Here is a 21,995-nt window from a genome sequence, read left to right as displayed (position 1 = left end):
TACGCTGTCAGCAGAGGTGCAGTGTGGCGATATCCTATTGTGCCGTACTATGGTCCACCATCTATGCCCCCCGGGGCCTTCACCAACCCGTGCTGAGAAGCGTGGTAAATTAAGGTCAAATAGCCCCTGTAAGCAAAGAACCTGTTAAACGGGGTTGTACGACCAGCAAATGTGGTTCTTGGTCAAGATCGCAAAGGATGGGTGGGGGGTGGGGGGGGGGCCCTCATCCAGCAGTGGATTGACTCAAGAACTGTACGTGTGCATGAACGTGCAAAGTTGTTTCTGAAGATAATAATGCACAAGCAGTGGTCGCCAGCCTTAGAAGAGGGGGTGGGGGGGGGGGTGGTGAAACATGAGGGCATCACCCATTGGCTCAATACGTTTTTCCATAAAATTTTGGCGTCAAATTATTTATGTATCGTTATTTTTATTCTTCAATTATGAGTGTGATGATTAACCAGATGTAATTAACACAAACTGTTGAAAATGTGAAAAAGCAATCGAGCGCATATTCCTCAAGTGGATATTAGGCATGCCTTTAACCAAAGTTCAATGACCTCTGAGCTTTTACAATTTGCCTTGAATCAGAAACAGAATATTTATTTAGACTGGAGGAATCCGATGAGCTATAAAGCTCTTTATTTTTTCTTACAGACGTCCAGTGGAATCATCCCACGATCTGCCCAGCGCAAAGTGATGAACGACACTCGAACAACAACTGACTAGTGAACCCAGCCATCTCACCGGAGATCTCTCAATCAGCGCAAACCCCTTGTCCTACCTCGCTCATTCTGACATTTATACATCAAATGGGTTTTTCTTCTGTTTCCCCCCACCCCACCCCACCCCAAACGAAGACCAAACATAACACACTTTTGGTGACTTGTGATCAGTCACAAGTCAACCACACAAAAGTGGGGACCCTTCTCTGTGCAAATCTGTTTGACCGGAAAGTGTGGTTCTTAGTCCCGAACACGAAGGGTTGCTGTCACAGCGTTGTCACGGTCAGCACCCTGGACTCGCAAGCCAGAGGTCACCGGTTCGATTAGACCTTCCAGGGCGGCAATTGACATAGGTGTGTATTTATTGTTTTGATGCAGATTGTGTTTAAGCACTTTTTTTTGGCACCTTCCACAATCCTGCTACATAACAATCCACCAAGCGCCTGCACATCCACCAATCTCGTCGCTCCATCTCCTTCGGTGGTCGTCCTCTCAGACGCTTTGCCTTCCTTGGCTGCCCAATACATTATTATTATCATCCTTAACTCGTCATCACTTCCAGCAGTGACGCGTCCTGCTAAGCCCACTTGCTTTTCTAAAGAGTTTCGATGATGCAAAATAAAATTGAAGCGCGCTTGACGACAACGACGATGATGATGATGACAATGATGACGATGATGACGACGATGACGACGATGACGACGATTATACCCCGCAGTAAACAAGGGCTCACCCCATGAACGATGCCCCAATGGCACACCAGTTCATGGCCTGCCGTTGGAGCAGATGAGGAAAAAGTCGGCTGTGTTTTTTCACAAACGGCGGCTGCACATCCAGGCCGCACGCTCCCCGCACCCCACCCCACCCTTCAATTGCCACGTCAACTTCAGCGCCAGTCAAAAATGCAGCAGCATCAGCAGGCAAAGGAGAATTTAGCAAGCACAGTGACTCACCTGGGTTGACTGTCCACTGCGTCGTTATTTTCACCTTAAAGTGCGAATCTTAAAATATGCCGCTCTGCCCGTTCCACAGCAATGTGGCACAAAATTTATGATAATGGAGCCAACCGTGTCGCTGCCGAAGGAAGCTCTAAACCAGTCAGTCTGTAATTCTTCCCCACTGCACTGAGCTTTGCTCCAGAGCCTATACCAGTGGGAGGTTTTGTGTGAGTCAGTCAGTTACAGCACTGCGCATTCGATCGATCGCCTGCTAATTCAGCAAAAATGCTCTCAGTATTTATTTTGTTATTTTGCCATCTCTTGAGTTTATTTTATTTCTTGAGTTTATTTTTTTTAAATGCCGAGTGCACGATGCACCGTGTAGAGCGCTTTTGAGATCCTTTATGAAAGGCGATTTCTACGTAGAATTATTACAATTCTCAAATACTTTCTTGAAGTCAACAAGCAGGCGGAACACGCCCGCTCGGCACGGCATTCTCATCCGATCTGCCGTGGAAAGGGGGGCGATATCCGCGAATCTGCCTAAGCAGGCATCAAAGGAGCTCGGAATTTCTATCCACGCATCAACACATCTGTCGACAAAATGTGTTGCGCTTATATTTTAATCGAGCCCGAACGAAGATGCAGGCGAAGATTGTTCAGGAGCCGTCATTTGGCAGCATGGCGCAACGGGGAAGACCACACGCGTTAATTGCCGATATGTGCACCATGATTTACTGCGCTCACCGTCCCCAGTAAACGTTAGACAGGGGGGGAAATTGCAGCCGTCGCACCAACGATTAATAACTCAAGAGTGTTGGACTAAAACGTTTAATAATGACAATTTACAATTTTTAAGGCGCATTTCATCCGTAGATCCAAACGCGCCACCGTGTATGAAAAGCAGGAAATAAACAGAAGCTGCGGGCTCAACGGCCGGAGCCGTTGGGTAAAGGCCAGAGATGAGTTTTCAGTCGAGCAGACTAAGAGAATGACCACGTGAGATGCAGAGGCTGCTGTCGACCTCACTAACATTACGATCAAAATAGAAATTATTAATCGTCCCGTGCACGCAATCGATCGCCGTCCCATGTTAGCCCCACCCCCATCACGACAATCGCTCGGTAAATTACTTCACGGGAACCCACTTTTGCATTCAGTGCAGATGCTAAAATAGCAAAGGCGGCACCCACATGAGGGGCAAAGAATGTGGAAATGAGAAGGGTGGCACCCGGCACCTGAGGCCGTGATTCGTAAATAAACTCCCTCCCTCATTTTTATCCCGTCGATGCTCTTCACACATTAATTTAGCCCGATATAGCAACACATAACGCGTGGACCAGAGAACACAAACAAGTTAGAAACGCCGCGCTGACTGTTAAGAACGCGTAACCTCGGGCAGCACACGTCGCTCGGAGTGACGATGGCCGGTGGTCGAGACTGGGAATGGAACTCTGGCCACCGGATTAGTGTAGCACAGTGTGCTAACCACTACACTACCGCTCACCGACGATACAGAGACAAAGATCACCCCTATACCCTTAACAGACTTTTGGGGCAAGTGCTGTTAGCGAGCACCTATGAAGGCCGCTACGGCACACAAGGGGGTGGGTGGCCAGCAACCACGCCCGACCGCCTTTGTCTTCCCAGTGGCGAAGTGTTTTACACATCGCACCAGGTACTCCATTTGAGGCTGAGTCGACCTAGGGGAGGCACAGGAACGGTTCAAATAATCGTCACCGGTGTTGGCCGTGAGCCGGAATCGAGCTCGGGTCGCCGGGTTCGTAGCGCAGCGTAGCGCTGATCACTACACCCCCACTCTGTGCGACACAGAGAACACACGTGCACACAGGATACACGCAGCATGATGTGACATCCACGACTGCGGAGTGGCATCAGCAAGGAGAGTCAATACTCCATCATCCGCCAGTGAAGTGGATCGCACTGACAGTGACGATGTAAACTGTCGCAATAACAGCTCGTTTCTCATCCCGGATATGAGGGCTCGGCCCCTCCCCTCCACCCCCCTCTGTATCAGGAGGGTAAAGGTGCAGGCCCCGCAAGCGCTTTCTCACACCACTGTTGGTGGAAGGGGCCTCCCACTAGAAGCAGCTCGAGAGGGTCTTTGGCCTACTCGTCCACAACGACCGAACATCTCGGTAGGGGTGGGTCGCACCCACACTTTGCCCACACAAGGAGTGATCTGCCCATCGACTGAACGTGGCGTACCCATCGATACCGCTGAGTGGGGGGGGGGCTGAAGGAGATCGCCCCATTGTCTCCAACTGCAGTGCCGAGAGAGATGGAATCGAACTGGCGACCCGCGGATCGCAAATCCAGTTTGCCGACCATTAGGACCACCGTAGCAGCTCCCCCGCAGCTCGAGGGAATCAATCATGATTATCGACTTAAAGCTTTCGTGACTGCAGGAATTCATATTATTTGGGTCTTTCGGTAAAGTCACGTAGTTAGGTTCAAATTAATAAAGAAAAGAAGTATTTATTTTATTAATGCATTTTGTACACATTTCATGAATTCACAGTAGTTTTATTTTATTATTATTAATTTGAAGTAGTTTTATTATTATTATTAATTTGAACCTATCTACGTGACTTTACCGAAAGACCCAAAGAACATCAATCACAATTATTTGTATATTTTTTCATATTGTCGTATATCAATCCTACATCGATTTTATTTTGTAATGTTTTGGCTCTTGGTTCCCCCCCTCCCCCCCCACTCCACGCATGGCACCGAAGTTGACACACGCCAGAGAAGCGATTAACGACGTGCGGGGAGCCCAGCTCCAAGCGTGCAGCCGCCCTTGACGACGCGAGCCGCCCGGCTCGGTTAGGGAGCTCCCATTGTCTCGGCAACAACTCCCTGGCGAGGCACGGCTATTTATAACAATGAGGGCAGAGCCCACTCGCCCGGTTTGCGAAGTGGGCTGGCACGTTTTTTCGTCATCGTCGTCATCCATCATAAGAATGTGCCTCTCTGGGTGATGCGTGCCACGACGTGTGCCCCAGAATGTTGCCACGTGGGAGTTCACAGATCAGCAAATTCCTCCGGCAGGTCGCAACCAATCAATCAACGTCATCGTCGCCGTGAGCCGTGGCGTGGCCAAGGCTACACTCAGGGCCCTCCCCAAGCCGTTGCGATCCCTCGCGGTCGCGACAATCAATCGAGCTCTTGCACTCGAGCAAGAGCTCACTCCGTCGCCACGGTGGACGTCCTCTCGGGCGAGCAACCCGGCATCGGTTTCGTTCGGAAAATTGAGCAGCGAGGTCACGTTACCGATGACATGTATGTGTGTATGTTGAACTTTTGTCGTGCTGTACGTAAGCCAAAAGTGCTAATCGGAGGTGCGGGGGAGAAGACAACAAACTAAACACAAAAAGCGGTTCTGAAGAAATTAGTTTTCAATCTTAGATTTAAAAGTGCATGGCTCCAGTTGCTTTCTAATATCAGAAGAGCAGTCCAGCCGGCCACAGAAGCGCATCTGAGAGCGCGCGATGTGCATGTGAACCCACGTCATGTGATAGAGATCGCATGATGAGCGTTGCATAGGCGTGGACACGCACGTATAGAGTCCACTTCTCCCGCACGCACGCACGTGACGATCACGCACCTCCACGGTCGCGAATCACCAGGTTACGTCCCTCGCGGAGGCGAAGCGACAGCTGGTAGAGGCTTCCCGGTGCAGAGGGCCCGGCCTGGATGGGTGGGATGGGCAGGCCGGGCACGCCGGGCAGCTCCACCGTGCACCCCGACGGGCCGGCCATCACGCCCTGGCAGTAGAGACAGGCAGGCAGGCAGACAAGACGTTCACAGTCATCGCCAAATGCAGAGCTCAACGCAAAACAAAAACAACTGGGTTCTGCATGGAGGCGCACGCAGAATTGGAAAGAGGCAGTGGCTTTCCCGTAAGCCGACAGGACGGACGGCATGCCACCGCATCAACCACCACAAAGTGAAACAATTGTGAACAAAATTGGCGGGTGCCCAGGAACACATTCATAACCCCACAGGTACAATTGCCTGCACGTGCCACTGTTGGTGGAAGGGCCTCCATTTAGAGGAAGCTCCAAAGAGCAGCTCTCGCGATTATTTGGCCCACTCTGATGTCTTGGAAGCGTGAGAGAATACCCACATTTGAATATAAATAGCCCATGCCAGATTCATTTGGGACACCTTTACAATCCATGTTTTCTAAGTTGTTATTGTATCGTGCCCATACAGGGGGCTGCACAGTGAACTTAATAATTAATTCTGTTCGTCCACTAAACCTGCCGCGCAATCTCAGCGAGACGTTCATGGCAGATCAAAGTGTTTTCCAGGACACACCTAAAACAACACACAGACTGCCACCGCAAGTCGCTTAATTGAATCCTTTCCCGCAAGGCCAACAGAAAATGCTCATCGCAACAGTCACTTGGGTGAACGTTCTAAAAAACAAAACTGCTATGTTCCCCTTCTTTGGTTCTTTCGGTAAAGTCACATAGAATGAGAATAAAATAATAAATTGATAAAATAAAATAACACAATCAAATTCTCACGACGTTTCGGCCACAACACAAGCGGCTTGAGAATTTTATTTAACGTCGTGAGAATTTCATTGCGTTATTTTATTTTATCAATTTATTATTTTATTCTCATTCTACGTGACTTTACCGAAAGAACCAAAGAAGATGAATCCTTGCTATGTTCCTCGTGCGCGAATTCGTTTACCCCCCACCCCCGTTGCGTTTGTGTTGTGGGTTAAAAAAAAAACATTTTAGTTTAAGAAAACCCCAAAAAGTGGCGGAGCGAGGTTCGCTTTTGTCAGCGGCAGACGACGATCCGGGGAGCGACGGGGAGCGACGGGGAGACGTCGGCTGTGCACGGCAGCAACGCCGCTGGCCGGCGCGGCGCTGTGGGGTTTGACGGCGCTACGGGGTGCACGGCGCTGTGGGGTTTGACGGCGCTGTGGGGTTTGACGGCGCTGTGGGGTTTGACGGCGCTGTGGGGTTTGACGGCGCTACGGGGTGCACGGCGCTACGGGGTGCACGGCGCACGCGACGTTCCGTCAAGTGGCGTTCTCGCACCCTCTGTGCTAGCCGCTAGCCAGCTCAGCGGCGCACGGTCTTGCAAACGCGTTGGCATTTACCGACCCGGCCCGACGTTGGCAATTTCGTCTGGAAAATTGGTGTCAGGTTTACAGACGCAACAAAAAAAGGAAGAAAGGGATGCAAACGGTTGGCACAGCATCCCTGCGTTTATAACTCTGCCCTCGGCTTCTTCGTGGGGGGCAAACACATTGTGGCGGTGGGGGGGGGGGAAAGAAGACGCACTGTCTGCTCATTTAGCGACTGACATTCTCCACAATGGCGCTAATTATTACGTTGCGTTAAGTATGGACGCACAATGTAGAGTTTGCCGTTGAACCAGGACCCACAGCTAACGGAGAGGTTCCTTGCCTCTGAGCATCTGGCAGTTCTCACCAGGCGGCTGAAGGCTAAACGGCAACAATCTCACTTCGGCATTTGTTGTTGGAGGTTCACACGGCACTCTCTCTCTCTCGCGATGCCTGGCACACCTGGATCTTGCTCATAATGGGAGGAACAGGATCCAGGTGAGGAGGTGGCAGCCTCGGAGTAACTAAACACTCGTACTGTGTAGCTTAGCAAGCCGCTGGTCAAACAGTCCCTTGTGCCACCTTCACTTTGGAAAAATGCTAGGACCCCGTATCTCGTGGGGAGGGTCCCTAAGAGGGTCCCCTTGCCTGTAAACATTTGGCAGTTCACCAGCGTTGATTCAAGCTCTGATGATGAGCGGCTGAATGTCGAAGCCGATTCAGGGTTTGGCTTGTGTGGAATCAATGCTGCTGAAATGCTGCACTCAGAGATTGCCGTGTGGCTGACAGGATGTGTAAAAAAATACTTATAGAAAACATGTGCAGTGAGAGATATGTGAACGAGGCGTATTGGGTGCTTATTTATTGAGGAAATCAAGATCAATTATTTACGACTCTTAATTCACGTGACGGCGAGCATCTTAATGATGACGATGATTTTATTGACATCTAGTCTGCGAATAAACTCCAACAAGGCACTCTCTTTACAAGAATCTGACGTCCTTGCCAAGTTCATTTTATTACAAGTGCCAAATATCGTATATAATCAGCCGTAAATCTGTGACAAAACGATTACTCGCAGACGTAATCAAAACACGTCCATCGTTAAATTAGCAGCATTGTACACAGCTGAAAGAAGTGGCATGGAATATTGGCGAGAATTCTTTTTTTTTTCACCACAAGCAAACGCGCACACTTCTGAATTACAAATTACTGTGATGCTGAACATGATGATGATGAGTATGATGAGATTTTGAGCTAATCAGTTCAGAGAATAAAAATAACTGAACCATACTAAAGTTTTTTTGGGTTATATGACGTAAATATTAATGTCGTTAAACCCGCCACCATCCGACAAAGACAATTTGTAAGGTTTGTCACGTAAACAAAACGTGCCAATTAGTTACTAGATCAGCACATCGGTGTGTTGTAAAGTAAATCCACAACATTAACAATTCGAGTACAACGTTTTTGCTGTCGATTACAACCACCGGCTTCATCGGGTGATCGCCACGATTGTGAAGTCTTCCTTAATAATAATAATGATAACTGATCATGAGCAGAAGACAACAAAAACTAAACGTCAAATTCCACTGACATTTCTTGTCGAAGCTACTTTAAAAAAAAATAAGTAAACGATAACCGAACTGTGTATCTCTCCCATGGGTGTACAGGTGGCACCGCGCGCTGTTCGGTGCGATGTACGACGTCTCGGCTAAGTTCCTGAAGAAGGCCCTGGCACGTGCAGTAAAACGTCGGACATTTTGCGAACACGCGGCACCGCGTCGGACAGACACGCAGCAGCACAACCGCAAAAACCTGAACCGGTTTTGTTTAAGGTAAAATTTAAATAACAAATATTCAATTTTATTTTGGTCACCCCTCTCATGTTGAAGAATATTTAAATACATCGCACCTCCGATTAGCATGGTCGGCTACGTACGGTGCAAAAGAAGTTCAACACACATACATAACCTAATAATCGGTTCGGGGGTTATCATGTTTTTCTATATATAGCGTATTTTTAGTAGTGAACACATCTTAAAATTCGCGTGGTGTTTACACATCACAGGGTCACCTCAACACAAGGCTGCGATGGGATCACGGAATGCGAGACGGATACCCGATGATGCAATGAGAGCTCCGCGCGCAACAAAACATTGACGTGGAATCTCATGAATCCCGAATGGCTCAAAAAATGCTAATGCTGCCCTGGAGACAAGATGACTTTACATGAAGCACACACCGATGTTAATGCATCGCTCATCCGACAAATCCTAGTCACGCCCCCAGAGAGAAATGCAGCATGCCCCCTGCTATTGTTTAATTGATCCAACGTTGAATATTGTCCAATCGATTTACCTGAGCAACATGGCGTGACGCGCTCGGACACCGCAACTTATAATAATTCACGGCCCATTGTCGATCCACTGCTGGATGAACGCCTCCGTAAGCTTGCGTCAGTTGTGGGGGTTGTTTTAACCGTACCGCACCACGCTCCTCAGTGCGGATTGGTGAACGTGAGGCACAGCCTTGGTTTAGATGTCACTCCTCGCTCATGTTAGCTGTTGACCCTATATTGAGCTCGGGTCAACAGAGGTTCAATGTGAAGTGCATTAAGCGACGCATGCGAAGGGTGAAAACCAATGGCACCTCCACTTTCCCCATTTTTTTTCTATCGATATTCTGGTTTAATCACATGGGGATCTTTTTTTCATGATTCCGCTTATATACGCAGAAAAGCTCCACCGAGTCCCAAGACTCTATTTTATTCGGGAGGGTCCTGAAGTGGTGTGTGACGATTGCTATCGGTTTCCCAATTAAGTACATTTGCGAGCACTTTTATAAAGCCGGCAACATTTCGACTGTGACCCCAGCACACGTTAAACAATCTTCCTGCAGGGAGTGTCAATTTTAACCTCACGGTTTATTTGCGCAGTCATCGGTGACCCGTTCTGAAAGCATACACGGAGCTGTTTACACTTGAGAACCCAGGTTTATTCACGAGCGGGAGTTGGGTGGGTGGGGGGCTTAACACGTTTTTTCAATCCCATATTTGCCAGCGGGCGCCAGCTCATCGCTCTGACCTCTGCGCCACCCGTGCACCTACCCCTCCCCCCCCGAGAAGAATCAATCCTTGAATTTAACCACCACCCTAAACAGCCGCGACAATTCAGTGGATCGCCGAGGGTGGGAGTTAGGGCCGGGAATGGGTGAAGTTGTTTACCCCGAACTGCCATGCGCACCTCTCTGACCCGCCACGCAATACCCTAAGCAGTGCTCAGGTGAACAAAGACAAAGATCCCCCAGTAGAGCCTCAACAGGTTGTTGGGGTAAGCGCTTTTAGCGAGCACCTATAAAAGCCGGAACGGTACACTATGAACTATTATACACTAAACAATTTGTTTTATTTGATTTTACCAGGCAAGGCCCACTGAGCTGCGTTGCTCTTTCTTTCAGAAGCGACCTGGCCACAAATGATAGCTCAGCAAAGTGGCTTACCACATGAAAATGTATAGCAGTCGAATACTCTAAACGCGTGTTTCTAAATGTGGAGGTTTAAACCGGAGGACCCGGAGAAAATCCACACGACCACGGAGAGAGAGACACGCAAACTCCAAATAGACAGGCATCAGGGTCGGGATCGAACCGATGACCTTCTGTATACCAGGCGAAGTAGTCAACATCTCGGCTGCAGCACCACACCCGGGTTGCCTTGGTCTCCCTAGCGGCAATGTTTTTATACATCGCACTCGTAAGTACTCATTTGAGGCTGAGTCGACCTGTGCCGACTCAAGTGAACACGCAAACACAACAAAACCGGCCTCTGTTTGCATACTGTAGCGTGTGACTGAAACCGGAGATTGCCAACTCCTGGTCAAACCCTGGGGGCGCCCGAAGCCTCACGTCACCTTGAAAGCCACAAGCAGCTGCCAGGTCTCCCTCTCTCATCCGTTCACACGCGGGCATTCGCTGCACACGACGGGAGCAAATAAACCTGGAGATGCGATGCGATGTAAAGCTCTGTGGCCAGGGGCAACCCGTCGTACAGGGCTTTGCATGAGAAGAAAAAAAACAATCATAACTCATTGACCGCCAACTTCAGGCTGCTTAACCCCGACGCTAAATTGTGGCAACGTATTGATGTCTCGCACGTGCTCCTGTAGAGCGCGCGTACACATTACAAGTTCGATTGAATTCATGCGTCGAAACCGCCTCGACTGTTATCGGGGAACTTGACGGTATTCTGTAGATGCTCTTCGTACTTTTAAATCTAGGTTGAAAACTCGTATTGTTGGTGTCCTTCTCCCGCACCACCGATTAGCACTGCTGGCTATGTACGGTGTGAAAGAAGTTCAACACACACGTCACAGGAATTTAACGATCTAGATATAAGATGTTTCTCGTTCCTCTAAACACTGTGGTGATTTATTAGCCTCGAGTGGCTGGCTCTATTGGGTCACCTGAACAAATGACATACAACATATAAAATAATACTGTCAATTATTTATCAACATTATATTCATGATTCCTCGACTTGATAACGAGGCTCATGTGCGTTGTGTCAGATGGTCCGCTTCTTGATAATTAACTCCGTCAGCGTAACGGTACCAAAGACAGAAGAACACTGCCGGTCAGAGCACCTTGAACAATAATGCCCTGTATTTATCGAGGAAAGATTCCCTTTCGGGAGGGAGGCCCAGAGAAAACCCACCGCATACAAAGGGGGGGGGGGGGGGGGGTGAGTGACACTGAACTTTGGCACATCACAGCCCCCTCCGCAGCCACATGCCTACAACACCTGGCAAGCCCTGGAGGTGGTCGCCCGTCCTAGCACTAACCAGGCTCACCCCCGCTTGGCTTCCAAGATCTGACAGGAACGAGCGGTCGCAGGCAGGTGCCGGGGACGAGACGACGTCGAGTCTCACGCCCGCGGTTGGCACCACGGGCTCAAGGATGGACGCGGATCGATCCATCTCGACACCCCGCGCGGGGAAGGGAGAGGGTGCTCGGGATCACGCTCGGGGTGGGGAGGGGGGGGGCACACCAATCGCTCCGAGCGAGGTTGTGATGCTCGCAACAGCAGACAGCGCACGTCTTCCCGACAGCGTCACCGTCGGGAGCAGCCACGATTCCACGTCACGCCGACGACCCTTCAAAAGCCGCCGACCCGCGTTCCCCTGCGTTCGTGCTTCCCCGCAGCTGCGATTAGCACGTTAGGCTATGTTACGGCACGAAAGAAGTTCAACATACGCGTACACGTGTGCGCGCAGGGGAATGAAGGAGGCACCTGACTGTGACTGCGGTGAAGCGCGATTCGGCGATTCGTCACTCGCACCACGTTGCGTTGTAGAGCAGAGTCGCCGTGCCTCTGCGCGAGTCGGTGTGTCTATGCGAGTCCGCGGGTCTTTGTGCGAGGGTGCGAGCGATTACGCGTGTCTCCGTGTGCAGCTTCGACGCGAGGTACATTCCAAAACGCACTTAGTAGACCCTTGCCCCACACACACCCCCTTTTGCCGAATGCCGTCGAATACCTTCCTCCAAACTCAAACACACGCCGCAGTTACAAAGTGGGTCGCGGCGATTTTTCAAACGCCGTACGAAAGCGTCAGAGGGACTTCCCCCCCCCCCCCCCCCACCTTTTAAAACGCAGACGCAGGCACGGAGCACGGCGAAAACGAACCGACTTTAAAAAAAAAATCAGAGGGAGCGTCGCCAGCGAGCGTATCCTCCAAACGACCATCGTCGCGCTCCGTCGCTTACCCTCCTGCGTGCAAACATTCTCAAGTCCGTCTGCAGCGACGCGAGCGCCCGGCGAGAGGGTGGGTTGGGGTGGTAGAGGGTGGGTTGGGGTGGTAGAGGGTGACTTGGGGTGGTAGAGGGTGACTTGGGGTGGTAGAGGGTGGGTTGGGGTGGTAGAGGGTGACTTGGGGTGGTAGAGGGTGACTTGGGGTGGTAGAGGGTGACTTGGGGTGGTAGAGGGTGGGTTGAGGTGGTAGAGGGTGACTTGGGGTGGTAGAGGGTGGGTTGGGGTGGTAGAGGGTGGGTTGGGGTGGTAGAGGGTGGGTTGGGGTGGTAGAGGGTGGGTTGGGGTGGTAGAGGGTGACTTGGGGTGGTAGAGGGTGACTTGGGGTGGTAGAGGGTGACTTGGGGTGGTAGAGGGTGACTTGGGGTGGTAGAGGGTGGGTTGGGGTGGTAGAGGGTGACTTGGGGTGGTAGAGGGTGGGTTGGGGTGGTAGAGGGTGACTTGGGGTGGTAGAGGGTGACTTGGGGTGGTAGAGGGTGACTTGGGGTGGTAGAGGGTGACTTGGGGTGGTAGAGGGTGACTTGGGGTGGTAGAGGGTGGGTTGGGGTGGTAGAGGGTGACTTGGGGTGGTAGAGGGTGGGTTGGGGTGGTAGAGGGTGACTTGGGGTGGTAGAGGGTGACTTGGGGTGGTAGAGGGTGGGTTGGGGTGGTAGAGGGTGGGTTGGGGTGGTAGAGGGTGGGTTGGGGTGGTAGAGGGTGACTTGGGGTGGTAGAGGGTGACTTGGGGTGGTAGAGGGTGGGTTGGGGTGGTAGAGGGTGGGTTGGGGTGGTAGAGGGTGACTTGGGGTGGTAGAGGGTGACTTGGGGTGGTAGAGGGTGGGTTGGGGTGGTAGAGGGTGGGTTGGGGTGGTAGAGGGTGACTTGGGGTGGTAGAGGGTGACTTGGGGTGGTAGAGGGTGGGTTGGGGTGGTAGAGGGTGGGTTGGGGTGGTAGAGGGTGACTTGGGGTGGTAGAGGGTGACTTGGGGTGGTAGAGGGTGACTTGGGGTGGTAGAGGGTGGGTTGGGGTGGTAGAGGGTGGGTTGGGGTGGTAGAGGGTGACTTGGGGTGGTAGAGGGTGACTTGGGGTGGTAGAGGGTGACTTGGGGTGGTAGAGGGTGGGTTGGGGTGGTAGAGGGTGACTTGGGGTGGTAGAGGGTGGGTTGGGGTGGTAGAGGGTGACTTGGGGTGGTAGAGGGTGGGTTGGGGTGGTAGAGGGTGGGTTGGGGTGGTAGAGGGTGGGTTGGGGTGGTAGAGGGTGACTTGGGGTGGTAGAGGGTGGGTTGGGGTGGTAGAGGGTGGGTTGGGGTGGTAGAGGGTGACTTGGGGTGGTAGAGGGTGACTTGGGGTGGTAGAGGGTGACTTGGGGTGGTAGAGGGTGGGTTGGGGTGGTAGAGGGTGGGTTGGGGTGGTAGAGGGTGACTTGGGGTGGTAGAGGGTGACTTGGGGTGGTAGAGGGTGACTTGGGGTGGTAGAGGGTGACTTGGGGTGGTAGAGGGTGGGTTGGGGTGGTAGAGGGTGGGTTGGGGTGGTAGAGGGTGACTTGGGGTGGTAGAGGGTGACTTGGGGTGGTAGAGGGTGACTTGGGGTGGTAGAGGGTGACTTGGGGTGGTAGAGGGTGACTTGGGGTGGTAGAGGGTGACTTGGGGTGGTAGAGGGTGGGTTGGGGTGGTAGAGGGTGGGTTGGGGTGGTAGAGGGTGACTTGGGGTGGTAGAGGGTGACTTGGGGTGGTAGAGGGTGGGTTGGGGTGGTAGAGGGTGACTTGGGGTGGTAGAGGGTGACTTGGGGTGGTAGAGGGTGACTTGGGGTGGTAGAGGGTGACTTGGGGTGGTAGAGGGTGGGTTGGGGTGGTAGAGGGTGGGTTGGGGTGGTAGAGGGTGGGTTGGGGTGGTAGAGGGTGACTTGGGGTGGTAGAGGGTGACTTGGGGTGGTAGAGGGTGACTTGGGGTGGTAGAGGGTGGGTTGGGGTGGTAGAGGGTGACTTGGGGTGGTAGAGGGTGACTTGGGGTGGTAGAGGGTGACTTGGGGTGGTAGAGGGTGGGTTGGGGTGGTAGAGGGTGGGTTGGGGTGGTAGAGGGTGGGTTGGGGTGGTAGAGGGTGACTTGGGGTGGTAGAGGGTGACTTGGGGTGGTAGAGGGTGACTTGGGGTGGTAGAGGGTGGGTTGGGGTGGTAGAGGGTGACTTGGGGTGGTAGAGGGTGGGTTGGGGTGGTAGAGGGTGGGTTGGGGTGGTAGAGGGTGGGTTGGGGTGGTAGAGGGTGGGTTGGGGTGGTAGAGGGTGACTTGGGGTGGTAGAGGGTGACTTGGGGTGGTAGAGGGTGACTTGGGGTGGTAGAGGGTGGGTTGGGGTGGTAGAGGGTGGGTTGGGGTGGTAGAGGGTGACTTGGGGTGGTAGAGGGTGACTTGGGGTGGTAGAGGGTGACTTGGGGTGGTAGAGGGTGACTTGGGGTGGTAGAGGGTGGGTTGGGGTGGTAGAGGGTGACTTGGGGTGGTAGAGGGTGGGTTGGGGTGGTAGAGGGTGACTTGGGGTGGTAGAGGGTGGGTTGGGGTGGTAGAGGGTGACTTGGGGTGGTAGAGGGTGACTTGGGGTGGTAGAGGGTGACTTGGGGTGGTAGAGGGTGGGTTGGGGTGGTAGAGGGTGGGTTGGGGTGGTAGAGGGTGGGTTGGGGTGGTAGAGGGTGACTTGGGGTGGTAGAGGGTGACTTGGGGTGGTAGAGGGTGACTTGGGGTGGTAGAGGGTGGGTTGGGGTGGTAGAGGGTGGGTTGGGGTGGTAGAGGGTGACTTGGGGTGGTAGAGGGTGACTTGGGGTGGTAGAGGGTGACTTGGGGTGGTAGAGGGTGACGTGGGGTGGTAGAGGGTGACTTGGGGTGGTAGAGGGTGACTTGGGGTGGTAGAGGGTGGGTTGGGGTGGTAGAGGGTGACTTGGGGTGGTAGAGGGTGGGTTGGGGTGGTAGAGGGTGGGTTGGGGTGGTAGAGGGTGACTTGGGGTGGTAGAGGGTGACTTGGGGTGGTAGAGGGTGACTTGGGGTGGTAGAGGGTGGGTTGGGGTGGTAGAGGGTGACTTGGGGTGGTAGAGGGTGGGTTGGGGTGGTAGAGGGTGACTTGGGGTGGTAGACGGTGACTTGGGGTGGTAGAGGGTGACTTGGGGTGGTAGAGGGTGACTTGGGGTGGTAGAGGGTGGGTTGGGGTGGTAGAGGGTGGGTTGGGGTGGTAGAGGGTGACTTGGGGTGGTAGAGGGTGACTTGGGGTGGTAGAGGGTGACTTGGGGTGGTAGAGGGTGACTTGGGGTGGTAGAGGGTGACTTGGGGTGGTAGAGGGTGACTTGGGGTGGTAGAGGGTGACTTGGGGTGATAGAGGGTGACTTGGGGTGGTAGAGGGTGGGTTGGGGTGGTAGAGGGTGGGTTGGGGTGGTAGAGGGTGACTTGGGGTGGTAGAGGGTGACTTGGGGTGGTAGAGGGTGACTTGGGGTGGTAGAGGGTGACTTGGGGTGGTAGAGGGTGACTTGGGGTGGTAGAGGGTGGGTTGGGGTGGTAGAGGGTGACTTGGGGTGGTAGAGGGTGACTTGGGGTGGTAGAGGGTGACTTGGGGTGGTAGAGGGTGGGTTGGGGTGGTAGAGGGTGACTTGGGGTGGTAGAGGGTGACTTGGGGTGGTAGAGGGTGACTTGGGGTGGTAGAGGGTGACTTGGGGTGGTAGAGGGTGACTTGGGGTGGTAGAGGGTGACTTGGGGTGGTAGAGGGTGACTTGGGGTGGTAGAGGGTGACTTGGGGTGGTAGAGGGTGACTTGGGGTGGTAGAGGGTGACTTGCGGCGGCGCCTGGCGGGCAGCGGGCCGCGTGACCGCCGAAAAACAGCGAGTGGGGCCCCCGCCAGTGAAATATGCCGCGCCAAACCACCGGAGGCTATTACGGAGTTCCGAGCCGAAAATTGCGACGTGCTCGAGAGAGGTCACTTGGAGTGAAGCGGGCAGCAACGAGCTCGAGCATTTCACAGCTGCCCGAACGGCTGCGGGGCCGGCAGCGCCACTAATAATGTGATCACGGCGCACACAGAACGCGTCTCTTAATGCGCACGTGTTCTTTTTGTTGGAGGCGGTGGTTCCGATGGTTAAAACACGGTACGGGAACATCGTCATTCTGTCAACTTGATCCATTTTCTTCGTGCCGTCGACCTATGGGCAGACAACTCCGACGACGGCCCTGCGTCCCCTCACCACCCGACCACCACCCACTCGATTTGCTCACCGTCAACATTCTTACCGCGCATTGCACACCGAAGAGACACGATTTGTCTGAGCCGTGCGTTTTCGTGTTCCCTTGCGTCGTACGTGTGTACGTGTGTACGTTGAACTTCTTTTGCACCGTACGTAGCCAACCCGTGCTTTAAAAAAAACTAAACAATTTTTTGTTATTAAACCAGGTAAGGCCCGCCGAGCTGTGTAGCTCTTTTTAAGAAGTGACCTGGCCACAAATGATAGCCCAACGAAGTGGCTTATCACGTGGAAATGTATCGCAGCCAAATACTCTTAACGCACGTTGATTATAAATATAGAGAGATATACAGGAGGACCCGGAGAAAAATCCACGTGACCACAGGGAGGACATGCAAACTCCAAATATACAGGCGTCAGGGTCGGGATCGAACCCACCATCTCCTGCTTACCAAGCGAGTTCACGTCTCACCACGGCAGGGATGGGGGAACCTCTCCTCATCTTGGGACCTTTCATCATGAACCTCTCCCCAGGTTGCCCCATCTACACCCGCCACCCTCCTCACCACAAGCAGAGGGAAGTGAATTCCATTTTCTTTAAACAAGTTTTTAAATACTATAGCAGCAGCCAAATCCTCTCAACGCGTGTTTCTAAATGTGGAGGGAAAAACCGGAGCACTCGGAGGAAAATCCACGGGAGAACATGCAAACTCCAAATATACAGGTGTCCGGGTCAGGATCGACCCTGCGACCTCCTGCATACCAGGCGAGGGAGTTAACATCTATAAGGTGCGGTCTTTCTCCAGTTGTGCCCTTGGGAGTGCGCTGTGCATGTGACTATTCAATACAATATTGCTTTGGAAAAATACGGGACAGTGCTGTCGTCTGTATTTTCATGGTCACATTTGTCGCTGGGGTTGGTTCTTGAGGCAAATGCCATGGCACGAACGCCGATGGCGAACTGTGCTCCAAATCCGGCCACCTGAGTTCGATTCGCAGCTCCCCCCACCACCTTCACCAACCAGCACTCACCAGCATGGTGAATTATGGTCAAACAACTCCCATAACTGACACGGCATGGGGAGGGATTCATCCAGCAGTAGATTGACAAAGGGCTCAACATTTGTATTATTATAATAGGGGGAATCCGGAATTGTGTTCTTGAATAAGTACCACTTTTTGAGGAAGTGATCAGTTGGTTGTCCTATGGATGGACTCAGCCCCAACCATAAGAATATGTCATTCCACCACTGGCTCAGGTCTGTAACCAGGAGAGGAGAGCACCAATGCCTCAGTGCTCATTTGAGCATGACATCACCTTCACCCTGGCTCTCGCTCTTGATAACACTCCGAGCAGCAGCCCCAGGAGGTGAGCCTTGAAGTTACGGTGGAGTCTGGCACCATGTGACCTGGTGCAGTCCCATCCCTCAAAATCTCAAGGTAGGTATACTTTGTACTGAGCAGTCTCTCCCGGGATGGTGGAACTCGGGCATGGCGGTGCGCAGTGGCCGTGCTTTGACGTTCGCCGAACGTTCTGGCCACGGCATGGGAAATCGCCCCCCCCCCCCCCCCGCCCACCACATCGAGCGGCTAAGGGCAGCCTGTGCCGCGTAGCTCGCGCCGGTATATTCCCGCGTAGGCTGGGCTCCCCCGTTTAGCAGCACACCGCCGGGGGGATTTACAACAAGACGCGGAAGCAGCAGCGCCACCAACACGGCCGAGGTGGCTCCAATCACGCGGCCGCGCAAATCTGCCTCCACCTCTCTCTCTCGCCCCGCTTTGCGAGAAACGGCGTGGCGTCTTCGCACCGAGCGCCTGACGTCCGAGCGTGAAACTCCGGTTGGCACGGTTGGCGACGTACGGTGCGAAATAAGTTCTACGTACACACATACAAACCAAAGTACGCCGTTGGTGTTGGGATTCTTAATTGCTTCCTTTTGGGTTCTATCACTGCGTGGGTATAATGTCAATATCTTTTTGTTAACTATAACCCTCCACAACCCCATAATGGCACTCGAATGAAATTGTCATGTGCGCAATAATTTGGTGATTAGAAAATTTGGCATTATATTCGCATGATCTCACCCAATCAAACTGATTATCAATTATAATACTGGTCATGAAGGCTTGAGCATACTTACTAACTTAATTATATTTATAAATCGCTTTAACGAAAGCGCTGTGCAATGAATTAATGATGGTCCAAGAACATACCGTGGGGCATGGGACGAGATGGAATTGGCGCGGTGAATGTTAGAAATGTGAGGACGACGATGATGCATGAGAGGATACGGAGGTGAAGATGGAGGATGACTACGGAGACGGGGAGGGTATCGGTGATGATGCGGGGGAGCGGTAGACGAGGAAGGGGAGGCGAGTGAGAATAGAAGGATCTTTTCAGGAGGAGTGGAAGATGGTGAGAGTGGCTCACCGCTTGACGTGTAGAGGGAGTCAATGCCAGTGCAGAGGGGCTAAGAGCGAGATAATATTTGTAAGTGTGGAGTGCATAATTCCACCACGGCTTAATGAGCTACAAATATGAAAAAAAAACTTTTAATCCATCTGTGCGGAGCTTTGGGTGGCATGCATTCGCACGTTCAGTGAGTTGTGTCCAGGAGCTCATGTATCCTGCCACACGATGCCAAATGCTCACGATTGGAAACGACCAAACATCCCCAATGCTGCGGGACCTTCCTGAAAATGAGTTTTGAGATTCCCTGATGCTATCTTTGAAAAAACAAACGAACAAAAGGCACCATCGTTATCATAATTATTATGATTTCAGACGTAATATTGTGAAGGTGCTTCGATGAACAGTGTTAAAAAAAAGGAAAAACCTATTATCATATTTTGGTACTGCCAAAGGATGTCCCATGATGTAGATGCTCACCCCGAGCTCTCATTACTCTGATAGTGGCATTGTCTTTGGGCTGTAACGCCTTTTGGCGTCCTCCTGTCGAACACCGATTGAGACAAGGCTCAAGAGAAAGCTGTCTCTGGTGTGGCCCAATCAGTTTCAAGGACAATGCACATACTATCAGAGTATGTTTTTTGTTTGCATTCTGACCACAAGTATTGTGGTTAATGCAGACATGATTCCTTGTAAAAGGTTTCAGTGTGGTGTTTTAACATCTTAACACCTGTTTTGTTGCCAGAAAAAAGGGGAAAAACTAATTATTAGTGTTAAATCATTTCTATTGTTGGTCTTATTACGTTTAAAGGAGTCAATTATGAACGAGTGGAACATCTATAAAAAAATCACTTTGTCCTCATTATCATGTCAATGAGCCATTAATAAGAGATCAATAACCCATTAGTACAAAACGTAGCAGAGTGAACCTGGATTGCACCAATGCTGGGAAACCATGGAAGGTTTTGTTAAAGTGATTGTTTTGCCTCAACTGCCGTAAAATAATGGATATTTTAGGGCACATTTTCAACTTTGGATCGTGACGCTGGGCAACACATGGCAGCTTTTGGCTATCGAACAAAGACGGTCTCTACATGGCACGCTTTCCGATGCGCTTCTGCGGCCGTCTGGAACGCTCTTCCTTCCGATATTAGGAAGCCACTGGAGCTGTGCACTTTTAAATCTACATGGAAAGTCCTTTGCTGAAGAACTGCTTTTTGTGTTTAGTTTGTTGTCCTTCCACCGCACCTCCGATTAGCACGGTTGGCTACGTACGATCGCGAAAGAAGTCCAACACACATACTGTTCCCCTACAAAGCCGCGTGTTGTCATAACGCGAATTGGAAAATACACGATGAATGTATTAGGGAACACGTGTTTTTTTTATAACGCGGATGCGAATAGGATATAACGCGACTGAGCGAATAGAGTAGGAATCAGCGGTTGTACGGCTGCCTGGGCGACGCATCGCACGAGGCGACGGGATGCTGCTGGATGCTTCTAGACGTTACCCACGCGCCCTCAGCCTTCGCTCGGCCTGCGTACGCATCTCTCATGCCATCGCGGACTGTGCTTTACACCGATGTTGTCCATAAGAGGTTTTTTTTTTATCATTATGGATGATATTGTTCGCGAAAGCCTGCGACGCGTTAAACCAATGCTACGTTATTTACTAGGCAACGCGATTGTTCCACAGCGTGGCCTTCTTCTGGAAAACGCCAACGGCCGTGACCGCCGTCACAGGAGAGCAGGCCGTACGCGCACACGTGCATCCGTGGAAGGGGAAAACAAAACTTCACGAGACCTTCGACGAACACTGCGAAGCGTGGGCGGCGCTCGCGCTCGCTCCACGCTCGCAGCAACAACCGGTGGGGGGAGGCGGGCGGGGGTGGGGCGGAGAAGGGGCAGCCGCTCGAGCCCCGTACAGCCCTTTCGCATTTCACCTCACCTCCTTTTCCGCACGTAATGTGCCAAGCAATAAAAAAATTGATAACCCCCATGAGCCGGCTTTAGTCCAACAGTGGATGGAGATTGGGTTTGGTGGTGGTGTGAGTGTGGACAAGCTGGGTTCTCCCCTCTCCGTAAAAATTTTATTTAAAAAATAAAAAAAATCCCTTCCTTGTCCTCTCAGATGCTGCCACAGTGCCGGTATAACGGCAAGCAGCGGCTCTGGACTTCCAATCCAGAGGTTGCCTGGTCGATTCGATCTCCCGGCTTGGCAGTTGAAACAATGGGGTGAGTATCTTACATCTCCCCCCCCCACCTGGCAGGCATCAATAATAATAAAAATGTGGAACTCTCACATGGCCCACAGAAGGAGATATCAGAGACCTACTCCGCAAAGTCTTGTAAGTGACCTTTGAACCACACAGCAGGCCAGTACTCTCCTACTTTCCCTGCTTACCCTACTTACCCTGTTCGTCACATGGCAGTCGAACCGATATTTATTTGATTCTCAGAAGTGGCGAATCGAAATTTAATGCAATATATTATTTTCTGTGCCGTCATAAGTGACTACATCTCTATGCGAGGCGCTGAGTCTCTGTGTAAGTCATTGGTGACCGGGCTTACGCAATGAAATCATCACCTCTGAAAACCTGGTTTTATCCAGACCCCAGATTCAAATCCAAGGATTTCAGGCGTGCCAGCTCAGGGCTCTGATCTCTGAGCCACCCTAGCTTGGGTGTGGCAAGCAGCTAGGTTCGGTTTGCGTGGTTCGCTCTGGGAGAGTGGAACATCCCTGAATTTGATCTTCCACGAAGCTCATGGTCCAACCTAAACCGCATCCACTACACAAACCACGGCAGTAGATGCGGA

General features: G+C 52.0%; 1 protein-coding gene across 7 annotated transcripts in view; it reads right to left on the bottom strand.

The window, feature by feature from the left end:
- Positions 1 to 21,995, bottom strand: part of MCTP1 (multiple C2 and transmembrane domain containing 1) — a 163,218-nt gene that overhangs the window by 73,527 nt on the left and 67,696 nt on the right. For all 7 annotated transcript variants that reach the window (XR_012946475.1, XM_032968646.2, XM_076073112.1 and 4 more), the window contains one exon: positions 5,292 to 5,451. Coding sequence is in view for 6 of the 7 variants with exons in the window: in XM_032968646.2 (XP_032824537.2) it covers positions 5,292 to 5,451 (160 nt within the window). In the remaining variant the exon portion in view is untranslated. The remainder of the gene's footprint in view (positions 1 to 5,291; positions 5,452 to 21,995) is intronic.

Source organism: Petromyzon marinus, chromosome 40 (assembly GCF_048934315.1).
Source record: "Petromyzon marinus isolate PM22_M1 ecotype Great Lakes invasive population chromosome 40, UKy_Petmar_22M1.pri1.0, whole genome shotgun sequence".
NCBI classification, from domain to species: Eukaryota; Metazoa; Chordata; class Hyperoartia; order Petromyzontiformes; family Petromyzontidae; genus Petromyzon; species Petromyzon marinus.
Note: the sequence above shows the minus strand (reverse complement) of the source record. Positions and strands in the feature narration are given on the sequence as shown.